General features: G+C 35.7%; 1 protein-coding gene across 2 annotated transcripts in view; it reads right to left on the reverse strand.

Annotated features, from left to right (window-relative positions):
• PAFAH1B1 (platelet activating factor acetylhydrolase 1b regulatory subunit 1) overlaps nt 1–20,245 on the reverse strand; it is a 53,592-nt gene that overhangs the window by 16,187 nt on the left and 17,160 nt on the right. The window contains exons 2-5 of one of the 2 annotated variants that reach the window (XM_036408484.2): nt 11,516–11,738; nt 5,382–5,466; nt 5,070–5,144; nt 3,513–3,719 (exon numbers count right to left, since the gene is read on the reverse strand). In XM_036408484.2, coding sequence (XP_036264377.1) covers nt 3,513–3,719; nt 5,070–5,144; nt 5,382–5,466; nt 11,516–11,547 — 399 coding nt within the window. In that variant the 5' untranslated portion in view covers nt 11,548–11,738. The remainder of the gene's footprint in view (nt 1–3,512; nt 3,720–5,069; nt 5,145–5,381; nt 5,467–11,515; nt 11,739–20,245) is intronic. The other variant, XM_036408485.2, reaches the window with a different exon arrangement.

Below are 20,245 nucleotides of genomic sequence, written 5' to 3' on the forward strand. Positions count from 1 at the left end.
TTATTCTCACAATCCTAGACCGCTGACTCCTAATTGCTCACTTACTTAACTAACCCCCCCCCCCTCGCCAGCCAGGTCAACCCCAACTGCCCCCCCCCTGCTGGCCTGATCGCCCCCAACTGCCCCCTTCCCCCTGCTGGCCTATTCACCTCTCAACCTCCCTTCCCCTCTCCCCCACGCCTGATCGCTCCACACAGCTGCTTGTTCAGTCGTTTGGTTGTTCCTCACTAACTCCCCTGCCAGCCTGGTTGTAGGCAGCCATCTTGTGAGGGTGCGAGGGTTAATTTGCATACTATCACTTTATTATGTAGGATAATTTTAATTTGCATTTCTTCTATTAGTAGTGAGGCCAAACTTGTTATTGTTAGTTATTTTTATTCCTCTATGAATTATCTCTTCATGTCCTACAGTCCATTTTTAGAGATGTTTCTGTTTTTCATATTTGTTTGAACTGTTTATATATTAAAGTTGGCAATCCTTAACCTGCTTTATTAGTTTAATGTATTTTGTTATGTTGCTGTTCATTTTTTAAAACATTTAATAATTAGTTCTAAATGAAAACCAGAAATATCTCAAAAATTTAAATGGTGCAATTAAAAATACTGTTATGAAGTCCCTGGCTGGGTGGCTCAGCTGGCTGGAGCATCTTCCTGTGCACCAAAAAAAGCTGTAGGTTTGATTTCCAGTCAGTGCCAGTGCACATACCTATACTGAAGGTTTAATCCCCAGCCAGGGTGTGTATGGAAGTCAACTGATTCATGTTTCTCTCTCACATAGATCTTTCTTCCTTCCTGTCTTTTCTTTCTTTCTTTCCCTTTTCTCTTCCTTCCCTTCTTCCCTCCCTTCCTCCCTCTCCCCTTTCCTTTCTCTCTAAAATCAATAAACATATCCTCAGGTGAGAATTAAAATTAAAACAAAAAAATACTATCATAAACTATTCCAAATATTTACCCTCTATCAGTTTTTCTAAATTATTATATTCAAATATTGATAACGTAAATGAGTGATTCTAAAAGGAAATTCCTGACATTAATAAACGAGCACAAACTTGCTGTGTTTACCAGATGCACAAGAGAAATTACATAATATAATTTTAATTTTGTTATTGATAACTGTACCATTAGCTACAGCTTTTTGAGCCCTTACCATCTATCTATTTAAGTTTGCCAGGCACTATACTATAAACATTATTATGTATATATTATCTTATTTTAAGAAATAGAATCTTATGACATATTTTAATCCCCCTTCCCAACAAACGAGATAACTGAACCTTAAACATAATCCCTTTGCCCAACACAGTCACAAGAATGGCTGCCTCTTGAGGACGCTCTGACTGTGCACCCTTTGGGTTTTTGGGAAAGTAGTTCTATCTCAACCAGCACACTTAGAAATCACCTAATTTGAACACAATTGAACAAAGAAAAGATATAGAAGGAAAGTTTTTTGTTTTCATTCCACAAACCATCAAAGGAAGTAATTTATGAGGAAAAAAGCTTTATGTATAAAAATAAACAGAACATTATTTATGACAGTAGATGACTAAAAATAACTTAAAATCCAAAGGAAGATCTGTTAATGCTGCTGAAACACTGCTGACACGAAGTACTCCTTTAGTATCTGACTAGCACTGTGGTAAACAGCTTCTCCGTAATAACACATTTAATCCTCCCTAAAAGCCTGAGATAGATATTATCTTCACTTCACAGAAGAAAGGTAAAATTTAAAAACTTCTATTTGTAATATTTTGTTCATGGAGTAAATGGTGTTTGTTGGTTTTCCATTTTCTTTTTCTTTTTTATTGATTTCAGAGAAAAAGGGGGGGAGAGAGAGATAGAAACATCAATGATGAAAGAATCATCCATCAGCTGCTTCCTGCTTGTCCCTAACTGGGTATTGAGCCCACAACCCAGGCATGTGCCCTGTCAGGGAATCGAACAGTGACCTCCTGGTTCTTAGGTTGATGCTCAACCACACTGACCAGGCAGGTTCTCCATTTTTATAATCAAAGCATAGAAAACTTATTCACAGTTATAAAACAGAGATAAATAACATAAACCTTGGCCATCTAAAAATAATAGGACTTATACAAAATTATCTGGTAAGTAAAGGGAAACAAGTATGTACCATTTGTAATATTTTAAAGTTGACTCCACAGATATATTTTAAGATGTCACATTTACAGTTTTGTTTATGCTCTTCAACTACTACTACTGCAAAATTAATAGTAAATACTGAACACCGATTGGGTTTCCAAATGGTTAGAGCATCACTCAAAGACCAAAGAGTCCAGATTTGATTCCTGGTCAAGGGCATGTACCTGGGTTGCAGGCCTGATCCTGGGCCAGGGCACATGTAGGAAGCAACCAATCAATGTGTCTCTCTCATATCCATGTTGCTCTTTCTCTCCCACACCCATCCCTCCTACTCTCAAAAAAAAAAAAAAAAAAAAAAAAAAAAAAAAAAAAAAAAAATCAATGGAAAAAATATCCTGGGGTGGGGTAAGGAACAACAACAACAAAAAGGACTGGGTTCAATCTATTAAAAAATCTATTTACTTTACCCCTATGCCTCATGATATCAGTGCTGTTTTTTTAGTACACAAGACTATCAATTAAATCAATCATTTAAATACACATCTACATACATCTGAAAATAGCAATATATTAAGGTTTTAGGTATATCATCATCTCAGCCTACAGAAGTATATGATGCACATGTGAATTTAAGACTCTCTTCCAATGACTCTGCAGCCTGCCCCATGGATGGCCAGCCTAGAGGATAAAAGGAAGCCACTGATTTAGAAACTAAAGAAACCACATAAGGAAAACATAAAATAGTGCTTAATATAAAGAACAAGTTAAGTGTAAGTCACAGTTAACTGTTTCTTGCATTTTATGTTAGACTGCGGCTGTGTGATATGTACACTCTTAAACTACATTTTCCCAAACCTCTCCAAATGAAACTTAAACTGAAATAAGCCTTAAAACAGAGAAACCTACCTAAACATTTTAACTATATTTTACTTGTCTTTTTGCAGGTGGCTTATTCAACTGCCATTGTCTGGATTAAAGGGAATTATAAAAACAACCTTTTCTCTGATTAAAAAATAAAATATTAAAATGTATTATGATTATTATAGGGGTGGAATGAAAGAAATACATAACTTATAAAAGTGGTAAGCACCTACATTCTTACACAGTAATGGAGAGAATTACTATTTAGTTTGGAATCAAAGCCAATATTAAATATTTCAAATAGAGTCCAATTTAAAGAAATTCTCTATTGAAAAAAAAATTTTTTTTTTTTGCTGCAGAACATATTCATCTGCTGAATTACTAGTGTTGTAATCCTGTATTTTCATCTATCATCTTTACTTAAAAGTAAGGTACATGCTTTTTCCTTCTTTCTAATTCCTCATTTTCAGGATGTTTTTATTTCTTTCACCCAATTAAATTTAAATCTGCTTTTAACAATTACCCTATTGCAAATCTTTCATTTTAAAAAATTACCTTAATTGTAGCATCCTCTGAAGCAGAGACCATAACACTGAACACAGGGTGGAAAATAACTCGAGTGACTGGACTCCTATGACCACTCAATGCATATTTTTCTGGTGGACGGGGAATCCATTCTTTTGGGTCTCGCTTCTGACCAAGAGGTCCACCTGATGTAAATTCTTCTTTTGCTTCATTTAGTTTTGATTCTAATTCCATAACCTTGAAAATGAACACATAGTTATATATTCAGATAGACTCTAATTTTATTTGATATTTTAAGAAACTGCTTTTATTTTGTGTCTATATATGCAGAATACTTTAAAAAATCATTAAATTACAAAGCATTCATCATTTATTAAAAATGATCTACACTATCTACCATCAAAATTTTAGTGACATAAAAACCAAAAATTGAGCCCTAACCATTTTTGGCTTAGTGGATAGAGCATCAGCCTGTGGCCTCAAGGGTACCAGATGCCATTCCAGTCAAGGGCATGTACCTTGCTTGCAGGCACATACCCAGTAGGGAGTGTGCAGGAGGCAGCTGATTGATGTTTCTCTCTCATCGATGTTTTTAACTTTCTATCCCTCTCCTTTCCTCTCTGTAAAAAAAAAAAAATCAAAATATATTTTAAAAAACAATACAAAAAACCAAAAATGGAGAAAAATTCAGTACAATCTGTGTCTTAACTACTTAACTCAAATAAAAATTTCAACTTATATCTACTATTTAGAGGAAGAGCAGTACACTTGTGTCGGTCTCTCGAAATCTGTTACTCTTAGTAAACTCTTCCCAAACCAAATTTAATTATACATGCTAGTAATATTTATAATAAAAGCCAGCACTTATTTATTTATTTTCTATTGATAAATATGTATTTTTTATTAAATTATCTGTGTACATATCTTACCATCCCTCCCCCTCTGATTCAAACCCTTCCTCCCCAGAGTTTTGTGTCCATTGGTTGTACTTATATGCATGTATACAAGTCCTTTGGTTGATCTATTATCTCCCCTAGATCTCCCTATCCTCCCTGCTGTAATTTGACAGTCTGCTTGAAAAGCCAACATTTATTTAATATCTATGTTTTAGATACTTTTCTAAGAGATTTTGATGCATTAATTCATTTCGCAACAATTTATTTATTCATTCTAGTTTCGCCTACTAAAAATATAAATTGTAGAACCAGAATATTATTTATTGCCTTCACTTTACACATAAAAATAAAAGCTCAGAGATAAAAATAACTTGTCTAAGTGCATAATTTAGTGTTCTTTTCTCAGCATCACATTGGCTCCATTAGTTCTTCCCATCTAAACAAGACCAAGTTCTTGTTTATGTAAATTCAACCTAGCCAGTACCCAAGTTGCACGAGTTAGCATGTATCAGCTATGATCTTTTTGGGTTAAAATATTTTTAATACATAGGAAACATATTATTTGCCCTTTCAACATTAAATAAAATTATTAATTATGTTAATATTTTCAGAAAATTATGTTAATGTTTTCAGAAAGTTTAAGAACATTCCAAATATAACCAACCAACTTTAAAGGAAAAAATTTAGTTACCTTCTTTTGTAATCTAATAACAGATGTCCATTTTTTTTCCAAAAGGCCAGCATATTTCTTATCTAATTCTTCATTCTAGAGGAAAAATGAGAACCTTTTAAAAAATGGCTCAACTATGATAGTTCAAGCCATACAGACCATTTGTCTCTGAGTCTAAATATTACTAAAAATCTTATAATACTAAAAAAAAGTTGAAAACCAAGTTTAGTGCCATGTAAATAACAAATGATAAGATCTATGAATAACTGAGGTGACTGTTAATTGCTGATACTTGAGTAAAATCCACTTACAATTATAAAAAGTAATGCATACCATATCTAATTCAGCTTCTTTTTTAAAAACTGAATATGCCTCTTCATAACCATTTGAACGAAGATAATCTGCTATAGCCCGATTTCTGAAAGAAAACAAATTCAAATGACTTAAAAAAAATACAAGTATTTCACACAAAAAAGGATCTGCTCCACCTAAGCCTCTAAAACATTTAGCTCTGTCAAAGTACAGCTTTAATAATATATGTTATATTATTCTTGAGCTTTTTGCTTTAAGTTTCTAATGTGTTGCTTACTCTATAAGCCGTGGGCATTCTTTAGAGGTCAAGAGATGGCTTTTATTAATAGGTATCAATTTGTAAAAGTAATCATTAATTTTGTTCATGTTTACATTTAACCTTCCCTTACTTGTTATAGATACTCAAGAACTAAAAAATGCACAGCAAAAGAAACCATCAACAAAACCATCAACAAGAAAGCCCACTGTATGGGAGAACATATTTGCAAATGTTATCACTGATAAAAGTTTAATGTCCAACATCTACAGGGAACTTATACAACTTAATAAAAGGAAGATAAATGATCCAATAAAAAAATGGGCAACAGATCTAAATAGAATATTTTCGAAAGAAGACAGAAGGAAGGCCAAGAGACATACGAAAGCATGTTCAAAGTCACTAATTATCCGAGAGATGCAAATCAAATGGCAATGCGGTACCACCTCACACCTGTCAGAATGGCAATCATCATCAAATCAACAAACGACAAGTGCTGGAGAGGATGCAGAGAAAAATGAAGCCTCGTGCACTGCTGGTGGGAATGCAGATTGGTGCAGCCACTATGGAGAACGGTATGGACTTTCCTCAAAAAACTAAAAATGGAACTCCCATTTGACCCAGTAATCACACTTCTTGGAATATATCTCAAGAAACTAGAAACACCAATCAGAAAGGATATATGCACCCCTATGTTCATAGCAGCACAATTCACCATAGCTAAGATTTGGAGATACTAGCCTAAAGGCCCATCAGCAGATGAATGGGTTAGAAAACCATGGTACATCTACACAATGGAATACTATGCTGCTATAAAAAGGATGGAACTTTTACCATTTGCTGCAGCATGGATGGACCTGGAGAGCATTATGTTAAGTGAAATAAGCCAGCAATGAAAGAAAAATACCACATGATCTCACTCATTTATGGAAAATAAAGAACAGCCAAGGCCGGATTGGCTCAGTGGATGGAGTATCAGTTTGTGGACTGAAAGGTCCCAGGTTCGATTCTGGTCAAGGGCATGTACATTGGTTGTGGGCACATCCCCAATAGGGGGTGTGCAGGAGGCAGCTGGTCGATGTTTCTCTCTCATTGATGTTTTTGACTCTCTTATCCTTCTCCCTTCCTCTCTGTAAAAAATTAATTAAATATGTATTTTTAAAAAAGGAAAATAAAGAACATTATAACCAGATGAACAAAAAGATAGATACAGAGGCAGTAAAGCACTGAACAGACAATCAAATTATAACGGGAAGGCTGGGGAGTGTTGGGATTAGGAATGCAACAGGGGGTAGGAGAGGCTGGAGAAAGGTCAATGAGGAAAAAAAAGATATATGTACTACTATATGTAATACTTTAAACAATAAAAAAAAATAAAGATGTACTTATTTTAAAGTTTAAAAAAAAGAACTAGCAAATGAGGTTTAGTTTTGCAGAAAGACTTGTTCTGATAAAATTATAATTAGTATTTTAATATTAGAAACATCTTTAAACCATTCAGAGTGGGTGAGCCCTAGCTGGTGTGGTTCAATGATTAGTGTGTCAGCCCATACACTGGAGTCTGGGGTTCAATTCCTGATGAAGAGCACATATCTGGGTTGCAAGGTCAATCTACGGCCCCAATTGGAGGCAACTGATCTATGTGTGTCTCACATCAATGTTTCTCTATCTCTTACCCTCCCCCTTTCATTATGTCTAAAATAACACACACAAAAAAACAAAAAACAAATGGAATATCCCCGGGTGAGGATTAATAAAACAAAACAAAAAAGAGTGGGTGAAAAAAAGAGCATAAGCTATAAACTTAGTATACCATCACAGACTAAACATTCACTTAGAAAAACTGAACAGTTAGATGCCTTTTCAGGCTTTCCTTATATTCCTTCAAAGAGAAAACCAGCTACCTCCCTCCTAAGACAACCTACTCCTCTAATCAATTTTTGAGCCTTAAGATCACTGTAATATAATAGTTGCTTGGCATTTCCTTTAAAGCAATCTAAATTATTTTTAAAAAACTAATATATGTAAAAGGTTAAAATAATTTTACGTATCTACACAATAAAATGTTCTTTCCACCACTGACCCCCAATATTCCATCCCTGAGGCAATTATTTTACCAGTGTTTTGTGTTTCCTTTCAGAGAGAATTCACCTATTAATACACATCCCCAAGTAGTTTTCTAGAGATAATTAATACTTGTTTTAAAAACAAACTGCAGTACATTACTTACTAGTATGTCTTACAATGTTATATAAACTCAATCTAAGCTATCATTCTTTTTAAAAAATATATTTTATTGATTCTTTACAGAAAAGGAGGGAGAGGGATAGAGAGGTAGAACATCGATGAGAGAGAAACATCAATCAGCTGCCTTCACACCTCCTACTGGGGATGTACCCGCAACCAAGGTACATACCCTTGACAGGAATCGAACCTGGGACCTTTCAGTCCGCAGGCCGATGCTCTATCCACTGAGCCAAACCAGTTAGGGCAGCTATCATTCTTTTTTTTCTTCTTTTTTTTTAAAAGAAAGAGGGGGAGAGGGAGAGAGACAAACACTGATGTTAGAAACACATTGATCGGATCTTTTGTATGCACCCAATAGAGCTGGGGATTGACCCTTTGGTGTGTGGGATGTCTAACCACTGAACCCACAGGCCAGGGCTCACTCTCTGTTAATGGCTTGAAGATATCTCTAAAAACTGCAACCTGGGTATGTGCCATGAGCAGGAATCTAACCAAAGACCCTTTGGTATGGGATAATGCTCCAACCAAAGCCACACTGGCCAGTGTAGCAACCATTCTTTACCAAATGTAAAGCTGCCTTCTTCAATATTATACTCCACTATGGAAATATGCATTCACTACTACAAACATGCTACTATGACCAACCTTGTATAACTGTAAATGCCACTGCCACCTACTGCTTTAGGGAATAAAAACACTCTAGGAGTATCATAGAATTGCTAAGACTAAGTTTTAATTCAATGTCATGTTAAAAACAAAAATAAAAAAGTGAATAAAGATAACAGGAAATTATCTTTTTGTTACAAGTAATTATTAGCATAACAATGATTAAAGCACAATAACTAGTGGAAGACAAGGTCAGCACATCATATTCCTGGATAAGGGAGTTGAGGAAATGTAAATTCTTACTATTATTGTGAGTCTATACCTATGTGCTGCTCATGTCACAGCCTATGACGTCTGGCCTACTCTACTAAGATCATTTAATTCATTAAGAAATAACTTCTTTACACAGAGTTGAGATCTACTTCTTAATTTCTACCAGGCAGTTCTACTTAGGCCTTCTAAAACAATACAAAATAGGAATGCAATAGCTTTCTCAAAACATTCCATCAAATATTGGGTTGCCAAAACCTGTTATAAACCTTAAACAAAAATAAATTTCCTATTGGTTAGAATACCCCAAATAATAAGGGAAACAAGCGATATCTCTTAGCTTTGTTTTCTTCTTTCAATATAAAAAATCAACAGTAAGCAATTAAGGGCAAAATGTCAAGGGTAAACAAATCTTATATGGTACTTATAAAAATTTAATATTCCCCCTTAGCTCCTCTCCTACTTCAGGATCAATCAAACTGGTATTCTAGCCTATTAGTTAACCACTTCTCTTCAGAAGACATTACCCCTCACTCTCCACACCACAGCAGCAACAAAAACTATCTACCAAGTAAGTATACCACGTTGCTTTTTAAAAATATATATTTCATTGATTTATTTTTTATTTTTTATTTTATTTATTTATTTTTAATATATATTTTATTGATTTTATACAGAGAGGAAGGGAGAGAGACAGAGAGCCAGAAACATCGATGGGAGAGAGTCATCGATCAGCTGCCTCCTGCACACCCCCCACCGGGGACATACCCGCAACCAAGGTACATGCCCTTGACCGGAATCGAACCCGGGACTCCTCAGTCCCCCAAGCCGACGCTCTATCCACCGAGCCAAACCGGTCCCGGCTTTATTTTCTTTTTAACAGAGAAGAAGGGAGAGAGATATAGAGCTAGAAACATCGATGAGAGAGAAACATCGACCAGCTGCCTCCTGCACACCCCCACCAGGGATGTGTTTGCAACCAGAGTACATGCCCTTGACTGGAATCGAACCCAGTGTTGTACCATGGGGAAGAGATGGATTTGTAAACCCTGGAGTAAAGTTTGTGTACCCGAGGCTACAACTGTGCGAAAACCCTGGGTGAAGCTCCATAAAACCCTGCGGGCTCCATACCTGGCCCTAGTAGGGGCCTGTGTGGGAGGCACCAATCAATGTGTTTCTCTCATATTGATGTCTCTCCCCTGTCCTAGAGTACAACCTAGAACATTCTACACACCAAAGCAGTAAGTACAATAGTGAATGATGAAAACTACTGAAAATATAAGAACCCATAAATTCACACCAATAATGAAAAGTCAACAAAAAGGAGAAAAGATCCCTTGAATACAGTAAAATACTTAGTGCTGACTAGCAAATGTAGAAAGAATAAAAGGGTTGAGCCCTAGCCAGTTTGGCTCAGTGGACAGAGCACCAGCCTCCAGAGCCAAGGGTCCCAGGTTCAATTCCAGTCAAGGGCACGTATCTCAGTTGCAGGCTCCTCCCTGGCTGGGCCCTGATTGGGGTGCCTGCAAGAGGCAACCAATCGATGTGTTTCTCTCACATTGATATTTCTCTCTGTCTTTTCCCCTCTCTTCCACTCTCTCTAAAAATCAATGGAAAAATATCCTCAGGTGAGGATTATTAAAACAAAACAAAACAAAACAAAAAACCACACACACACACACACACACACACACACACACACACACACACACGTATTTTTATCTAATTGTCTTCGAAGCAAGAAAGGTTGAGGAAATGTTTCAGATTAAATGACACTTTGACAACTGACCACAATACCTAATCCTGGGCTGGATGGTATACTGGAGAGGATTAAAATATTGCCATAAAGGACATTATTGGGTCAACTGACAAAATTCAAGTATGGAAGAGAGATTAAATAAAAGTATTGTTTAAAAGTCTTAAATTTACTGAAATTGCTAACTGTACTTGGTTTTATACAAGAATATCCTTATTCTTAGGAACTGTGTACTAATGTATCTCAGAGAAAGGACCTGGATGTATGCAACTTACTCTCTCTATACACACACACCCACACACACACACAGAGTTACAGAGTGCAAATGATACAAAATGTTACCAATAGGCGAATTTGGATAAAATGTATATAAATATTCCTTGTACTAATTTTATTAATCTATAAATTTGAAATTATTCCCAATTATAGTTTTTTAAAAAGCCACAGGAAATTTTAAAAGCCTAGAACACAAAACTAAATATTTCTCACATACAAAAATAGAATGCTATAAAATCCTATATAGCAATGATCAAATCGTTTTCATGTCTACCTAGTTAATGCATTTGCATTAACTATCATCTTAGCCACATCATAAAGTTCAAATCCCATAAGAGCCAAAGGATAATAAAAAATACAATAAGGCAAAGGAAAGGCCTTAGCAGTAACAACAAAAAAGCTTTCATTTTCCTAATACATGGTTCCAGACAAAATAATTTAGAAGTGTTTTGAAGCATCTACCTTCCAAATGAACATAATAATATATTTAAGACAAACCTGAGATAAAACTTATCCCAACTAACTTGATTTGCTTTAAATTTATACACAATAAGGTCACAAGAGTAAATAGTGCTGTCAAAGTAAGACCCAGTTTTAAAATCAGATGTAAATGTCCACATCAATATTTGAACTCTCCTAACAACAGTTTTAATATGAAAGTAGATCTCCAAAAGCTGTATTTTAATTTACTACTTTGTCCTTTATGAGAGAATATTTTAACACACACACAACAGAGAAACTTACAGTTCGTCTCGTTGTCTTTGGGACAGCACCATTTTGGCTGTAATGTCAAGCTTATTTGATATAGTGGTATGTCCCCTTCCTTTGGGAAATCAAAAGGCTTTGCAATCCCTGGATTTGTAATTAAATATTCCACTAGGTGACTTCCACGCAGAGGAAGATGATTCTTTTATAAGTGAATTCAACCAGTAACCAGGAGATACTCAGCAAGTTAGATTCATTCCACCTAAGGAAAAAGAGAAAAGAGATTATTTCTTTCATTTAGAATTTATATGACTTCTAAATTATTACTTGCAATACAACACACTTTCAATGATGAGGTTTATTGTGATGCTAATATGAATATTAGGTGATATTTCCAACCTACTATGAAAATCAATGCCAAAAATATGTAGTATTTTATGCATTTTAAATGATCTTTAATAGTTTTCAGCACTATTTTTATTTATTATTTACTTTCTTGTTAATCCTCACTTGAGGATAATTTTCCATTGATTTTTAGAGAGAACAGAAAGGAGCGGGAGAGACAGAAAAAGAGAAACATTGATGTGAGAGATACCTCGATTTGCTGCCTTCTGCACGCACCCCCAGGGCTGGGGATCAAACTTGCAACCAGGCACATGCCCTTGGCCGGAATTTAATCCAGAACCCTTCAGTCCGAAGGCCCACACTATCCACTGAGCCAAACTGGCTAGAGAAGCACTATTTTTAAATTTACCCAGTCCTACCAGTCGCCCCCCAGATTTTGATACTAATTTTATAAAATTTCAAATATTAACATATAACTTCTCTGCCTGGCCAATGTGGCCCAATGGTTAAGTGTCAACTCTGGGTTGTGGTTCGATGCCCAGGATGCAGGCTCAATCATCTATAGGGGGTGCACAGAAAGCAGCCAATCAATGATTCTCTTATCATTGATGTTTCTATCTCTCTCTTCCTCTCCCTGACTCTCTGACATCAATAAAAATATATTGTTAAGAAAAACAAAACGTATAAATTCTCTAGAAGACTATAATTTTAACTTTCACTTAAAGTAAAATAATAAAGATGTGGTACACATATAAAATGGAATACTATTCAGCCAGAAGAAAGGATGAAATAGTGCCATTTGCAATAACATGGATGGATCTTGAGAACATTATGCTAAGGGAAATAAGTCAGTCAGAAAAGGCTAAGAACCATATGCTTTCACTCATATCTAGATATATAAAAGCCCAAGCAACCATTTGGTAGCTATGATGCACACTGACTACCAGGGGGCAGACATTCAATGCACAGGCATGGAAACATGCCTGCACCCTCTCGCAATCTGGGACCCCTCAGGGGATGTTTTCGGCCGATCCCCACAGGCCAGGCCAAGCGACCCCACCAGTGCACAAAGCCATGCCCTGGGCCTCTGGTGTGGGATATAAAACTGAAACTCATGAACACAAACAGCACTGTAGAGGTTGCCAGAGGGAAGGGGGAGAGAAGGGTGTCACGAGGTGACAAAAGATTTGACTTTGGGTGGTGGGCACATGGTGCAATATCCAGACTTTGTAACATAGAAACCACACCTTAAAACCCATATGTTCATATTGACCAATGTCACTACAATAAATTTAATTTTTTTAAAAGACCAAAAAATAAATAAAAGATTCTAATTTACAAAATCTATAATGTGAAAAAGGTATGACAGATGATTTCATAAAGTACTAAAAGGTACCAACCTAAGTAACCTACAAGATTAAATAAATAAATAAATATATGTCACCAATAGTCTTAGAATAGCTGATATTTACAATGTAAATAAACTATTTAGTAACCTAATGCTCTTAATACATGTAATTAAGAAATAAGTTAGTTATTTTTATTTTGTGTCCTTTAGAAGCATGTTTTAAAAATAAAAAAATAAAATAAAAAACTGAATGAACTACCCTAGATTTTAAGTACTGACAGTAATCTAATTCTCTAATCTAGTTTTTAGATATTAGTATTTCAGAGCCCTGTCTTTATACTTATAACACTATAAAATCAATGCATTGTGATTTAGTAGAGTAAATGTAAAAGTAAGAAAAATCAAGCTTTCTTAAAGAATTATTCTTTTTAAAATATATATATATTTTATTGATTTTTTACAAAGAGGAAGAGAGGACAGAGAGTTAGAAACATCGATGAAAGAGAATCATCGATCAGCTGCCTCTTGCACACACCCTACTGGGGATGTGCCCACAACCAAGGAATCGAACCTGGGACTTTTCAGTCTGCAGGCCGATGCTCTATCCACTGAGCCAAACCGGTTTTGGCAAAGAATTATTCTTTAAAAAAAAGTTTCTCTTATCATGTACAAAAATAGCTGGGTAGAATTTTTATTGTATTTAAGAAATATATCTAAGGCAATCTTACTTAAAATCCAGAGAACTGGTATATACAAAATTCAATTGGAAGGGACACTTTAAAGAAATAGAAAATCATTCTCTAAATGAATTGAAATTAACATCTAATAGAGCAGTGGTTCTCAGCCTTTCTAATGCTGCGACCCTATAATCCAGTTCTCTTGTTGAGGGTCACATGAGGAACTGGATTAAAGGGTCCTGGCATTAGAAAGGTTGAGAATCACTGTAATAGAGGTTCTCTGGTTCCATCAATATATCAAAAGACAAAACATATATCAAAAGACAAAATATAATCAGGGATTTTCTTGTCTTTAGTGATTCTGACCTGAAGGCCCGCTAGCTCAAAATGACAGCTAAGAACCATCACTACCACTACTAGGATGTCTAAAATCACCAATAAATTAGTAATAAATTAGGGGATTGAGAACCAAACTCAATGGACAATCCAGAAAACTATCCCTCTTTGTTATTTAATAATTCCCTAGTTATTTAAGCCTCACCTTTCTAACCTTTAATTGTCACCAAGTTAAAGCATCAAGGATCTCATAAACTCTGACAAAGGTCACAATAAGGTAAGAATAATTTGATGGTGGTGATTATTTGAACTGTCTAAGGTTTCTATTAACTGGGACAGTGATAATACACTGACAGAAAATTAATATAAATCAAAGTGAAAAAAGGAATATGCAAAAATCCACTATGTATGTACATTACAAGTCTAATTTAATTATGGAGAGACTGCTTCTTACCAAAAAAGCAAATTAATGTACAAAATTAGCAGTACCGGAATACAGGATGATCTAATAACAATAAAAACAAGATATATGGTAAACAAATCACTGAATGTATACCAATGTACTATTGCATAAGTTAAAAATTTTTTGTTTCCCCCCCCAATTGATTTCAGAGAGAAGAAGGGAGGGGGAAAGAAAAATAGAAACATCAATGATGAGAGAGAATCATTGATGAGCTGTCTCCTGCATGCCCCACATTAGAAATTGAGCCCAAAACTCAGGTATATGGCCCGACCAGAATCGCACCATGACCTACTAGTTCATAGGTTGATTCTCAACCACTGCATAAATTACTTTATTAATTCAGCAAACATTTACAAAACAGGTACTATGTATGTGCCAGGCACCAGGTTAAACAAGGGGGGAAACTTGGTGTTTACACTCAAGAAGTTACAGTCTACTGGAAGAGTAGTCCAAGAATGAGCAATTGAAACATTGTGAAAAGTGTGACAAGTGTTGGGGGGGGGGGGGTGATGACTCAGGATGAAACTGAACAGGTTAGCAGAGGTTTGATCACAAAACAAGCTTAGGTCTTTTACAATGTCCTAATTACCTTAGACTCCTTGGCTGACTTTTCTCTCACTTTCTTGCCCACATCTAGTCACCAACCTTGTAAGATTTTCCTGGTAAATAAATCTAATTCTCCATATATTGCTGCTATGCTAGTGTGAATCCCTATCATCTATCATCTTTGGTACTGCAAGCCTTTCTGGTCCATTCTTCACTGTAAAAATGAGAATGATTTCACCTAAAGACTTCCCATTGTCCCATTAAGTATAGAGCTCACTAATAGCTTTGATGAGCATGAATTTAGTAAAATGGTACGGACATGGTTTTAACATGGCAAAAACCATATTTAGTAAGTGGGTTGATAGTACAAAGAGAGGAATTAAAGATGATACTATAAATAAATATCTCAGAAAGAGGTGGAAATGTAGAAAAGCCATTTTTCTAGTTGTTGTTATTGTTGTTGTTGTGTGTGTGTTTTCCCCATTTCAATCAAGCATGATGCTTAAATGGTAACGGTAGAAAGGAAAAAAGGACACAGGGAAAATGAAGAAAGGAATTAAGAATTTTAGTATGACCATTTTCTCACCCTAATCAACTAAAGGCAGACGACTAAACATAATTTATCTACCCTTTGATAAAATAACACTATACAACCTATAAAGTATTCTTGCCAGAAAATCAAATTTGAATCTGTTTAAATATCTGGCTTCAACTACCAATTTGAATGAAGTATACAGGGCAGAAGAATATATTAAGGATACCATGGGATATATCTAGCAATATCCAGACTGTGAAAAGCCCTATAAATTACCCAATTTCTTTAAATAAATTCCAAGAAAGAAAAAGGCAAACCTATATATTAAAAGAGAAGTGACATATCAAACAATTGCAATTTATAGATCTTATTTAGATCTGGATTTTAAAAATCACTTGTAAAATAAACAAACCAGTGAATAAACTTTTGGGGAAATTTGAACAATGAGTGGATATCTAATGATATTAAAGAATAATTGTGAACTTTTCAAGAATATTAATAGTACTGTGGTTATTTTAAGTCTTTTAGAAATACACACAAAAAGTTTATCAGTTAGCTGGCCGGTGCGGCTCAGTGGTTGAGCACTGACCTATGAACCAGGTCACAGTTAAGATTCCTGAGGTTGTGGGTTCAATCCACAGTGTGAGGCATGCAGGAAGCAGCTGATCAATGATCCTCTCTCATTATTAAAGTTTCTCTCCCTCTTCTCTAAAACCAATAAAAATATGTATGTTAAAAACTTATCAGTTAAATTATATGCCTGGAATTTGCTTCAAAATTTTGGGTGGAAAGAGTAGATGGTGGGAAATATATGAAATAAGATTGGCTTTGAGTTGATAACTATTGAAGCTGGGTAATGGATAAAAAGAGGGTTCATCACACTATTCTCTAATTTTGTTTATGGTTCTCGTATTTTCTATAATAATTTTTTTTTTTTTTTAATTAGAGGGAGGCCCTGGCCGAGTAGCTCAGATAGTTAGTGTGTCCTTCTGATAAGCCAAGATTGCAGGTTTGATCTCTAGTCAGGGTCCATATAAGAATCAACCAATGAATGCATAAATAAGTGGAACAACAAATAATTTCCCATATTCTCTCTCTCTCAAATCAATCAATACATTAAAAAAAAAAAAAAATGGAACAAGGAGCTAAGGGAAGAGGAAGAGAAAGGAATAAGATCCACATGTACAAGTCTTACACATAAAGATTGGTCACCTCTTCCACTGTGTTAGAAAGAAAAAAAGATGCAAATATGTGGGTTTTGTTTTGTTTTTTTAAGATTTTTAATTGATTTTTAGAGAAAGAGGAAGGGAGAGGGGGAAAAAAGAGAGAAACACTGACCAGTTGCCTTCTGCACCCCCTAACCAGGAATCAAGCCTGCAACCTAAACACATGCCCTGACTGGATATAGAACCGACAACCCTTCAGTGAATGGGATGACACCTAACCAAGCCACACTGGCTAGGGCACAGATATGTTTTATATTTTGGGAAAATAGAAAGTAAGGTCATTTGCTGAGTAGGCAGGGTAAGAAAGAAGGCTTTAAGAGGCTTGAAATCGCTGCTATGGAGAGCAAAGAAATTCAACAGAAGAACATTTTTTAGACGGGAGACTGAAATTTTAGTGGGATCAATGTACAAAGACATATGGTTTTTCTTTACTAAGCAGACACAGAAAATATGCATATTTAGAGATCTAGGGTTGGGATGAGGATTTGTAAGGTATGTGTGAGGAATGCATAATCAGAGGTGAAATAATGGATTAAACAAAACCTAAACTGCATTGTGCAGAAAGTGAAAACAGGGAAGAAAAATAGAAGAGTTGAAGGATCAAGAAAGCAGGTCTCTCCCGGCCAGTGTTGCTCAGTGGCTGATCATCAACCTATGAACCAGGAGGTCACAGTTTGATTCCTGGTCAGGGCACATGCCCAGGTTGTCCCCAGTGAGGGTTGTGTGTGCAGGAGCCTATCAATGATTCTCTATCACCATTGATGTTTCTGTTTCTCCTTCCCCCTTTCTCTGAAATCAATAAAATCAATAAAAAATATATTTAAAAAAGGAAAAACACCTCTGAGAATATGTGTATTTTGTGCAAACTGGATTTACTAAAATAGTTTAAGATGGAAGTAACTATGGATCTTAACTAGACCTATACATTAAAACCACCTGATCCCCCACACCCTTGACACACACACACACCCCTGACACACACACACACACACACACACACACACACACACCCTGAGGAACTTTCTGAATATAATCATGATGGGGCCTTACCCTCAGAGGTTCTGAGGAGGCATCTAAATTTTTAAAATTTCTCCAGGTGATTTTGATGCACATGCTCAAATTATAGCTAGTCCTAAAGGATCAAAAGCAATATTACAAAGGGACAGTGTCAGAAAGTATTAACTGGGATACACAGACAAATATTGAATTGTGAGGCCAAGGTTCTAAGATTTCAATGGTAATTACAACTGTCACTCAAATTCAAAGGAATATTTACAATGCAGGTATATCTTTAAGAGATCGATTAAGAGGAAAAAGGTCAACCGAACATTATGATATAAATAAGCATTTATCATTATAGTTAAGCTTTTATTAACAGGTGTTGTTTTTTTTTAATCCTTCAAGAAAATAGTTGGCTTTCTCATTATATAATTATCTAATCTTCCAGGTATATACTAATAAAGATGCATTCTTTTACATGTATTTATATGTAATATTAACTTTGTTGCTTTTATCTCCTGCCCTTTGTATCTAGGCCAAGGGTCAACAAACTTTCTATAAAAAGCTAAACAGCAAATATTCCCGGTTTTGACAACCTTTCAATTTCTGAAGCAAAAAAACAACAATAAACAATATGTAAAGTAACAGGTGTGTCTCTGTGCCAATAAAACTTGAAGAACACTAAAATTTGAATTTCATAGATTTTTTTAATCCTCACCCAAGGTTATGTTTTCTCCATTGATTCTAGAGAGAAGGGAAAGGAAGAGAGAAAGAAACATAATGTGAGAGAGATACAGCAATTAGTTGCCTCCCGTAAGCACCTGAACCAGAGATAGAACCTACAACCAGAGTAATATGCCTTGACCAGAGAACGGAACCCGGGACCCACCAGTGCACCACAGAATGATGCTCTAACCATTAACCCCACCAACCAGGGCCAAATTTCATATCATTTTTAGAAATTAGTAAGTTATAATTTTAACTTTACAAAATAAATTTTATAAAAATCTTAAAAAGTACAATTGTACAAAAACAATTTTTTTTGCTTGTTTTCAACCACTAAAATAATTCTTAGCTCACAGGTTGTACAAAAATAAATAGCAGGCAGGATCTGGCTTGCCAGCCATAGTTTGCAAACCTCCTAAACAAAAAAGATAATAGTAATATTTATTTCAGTTTGCCAGGCAGATTAAATTAGTTGACCCATGTACTTAGAAGAGTGTCTGATACATAGTACTATCTGATTTTATACATATACATCACTCTTAGTTTCTACGTCTCATCCATTCTCATACTAGAGGTCCAGTGCATGAATTCTTGCACCAGTGGGTCCCTTGGCCTGGCCTGCGGGATGGGGCTGGAACTGGCTCTCCAACATCCCCCAAGGGGCCCCAGATATGAGAGGGTGCAGACCAGGCTAAGAAACTGCACCGGTGCATGTTCAGGACCCGGAAGGGGTTGCAGGAGGGCTCCAGGGCAGGTCCTGCCCATCTTGCTCAGTCCAAGCTAATCTACCAGAGCATCTGGACCCTGGTGGTCAGTGCACATCACAGCAACTGATCAACCAGTCTGCCCCCTGGTGGTCAGTGCACGTCTTAGTGAGCAGTTGAGCAGCCTTAGCATATTACACTTTGATTGAACAGATGACCTGACAACTGAACACGTGGCATATTAGGCTTTTATTATATAGGATTCATTCATGTGTTAGCCTAATATATTGAAATGTTTTGCCTAAAATTTGACTGTTATAAGAAGAAAAGATATGTCATTGTTATGGCAGAAAAAATATACAATTATGATTCATTACCTTTTCCTAGAAACTAATTTTCTAGCTCTCTCAAAAATTCAAAGTAGCCCTAGCGTGATTGCTTATGTTGGCTGGAGCATCGTTCCGTACATTAAAAGGTTGCAGGTTCAATTCTGAATCATAGCAAATACCTAGCTTGTGGGTTTGATCCCTAGTCAGGCTCCATACGGGAGGCAACCAAGTAATACTTCTCTCTTTTTCTGCCCCTCCCTCTAAAAATCAATAAAAACATATCCTTGGGTGAGGATTAAAAAACAAAAAAGGTAAAAGTAATTATATTCACCTGTAATGTATCCTAACACTAGTACTGTTACCCTGAACCTCGGGCATTAAAATAACAAAAGCAATAAGACCTCAGAGGCGGACATAAAGATTCCTAATTTTCAACACACAAATGTAACTGCTTTTAGGAAGGACTTGTCTATAAATGCATCATTACATTATAACCAAGACACTCACAAATTCATATTTAGAGCATCTTTTTCTT

This window comes from Pipistrellus kuhlii, unplaced genomic scaffold (genome assembly GCF_014108245.1).
Source record: "Pipistrellus kuhlii isolate mPipKuh1 unplaced genomic scaffold, mPipKuh1.p scaffold_m20_p_39, whole genome shotgun sequence".
Lineage (NCBI taxonomy): Eukaryota > Metazoa > Chordata > Mammalia > Chiroptera > Vespertilionidae > Pipistrellus > Pipistrellus kuhlii.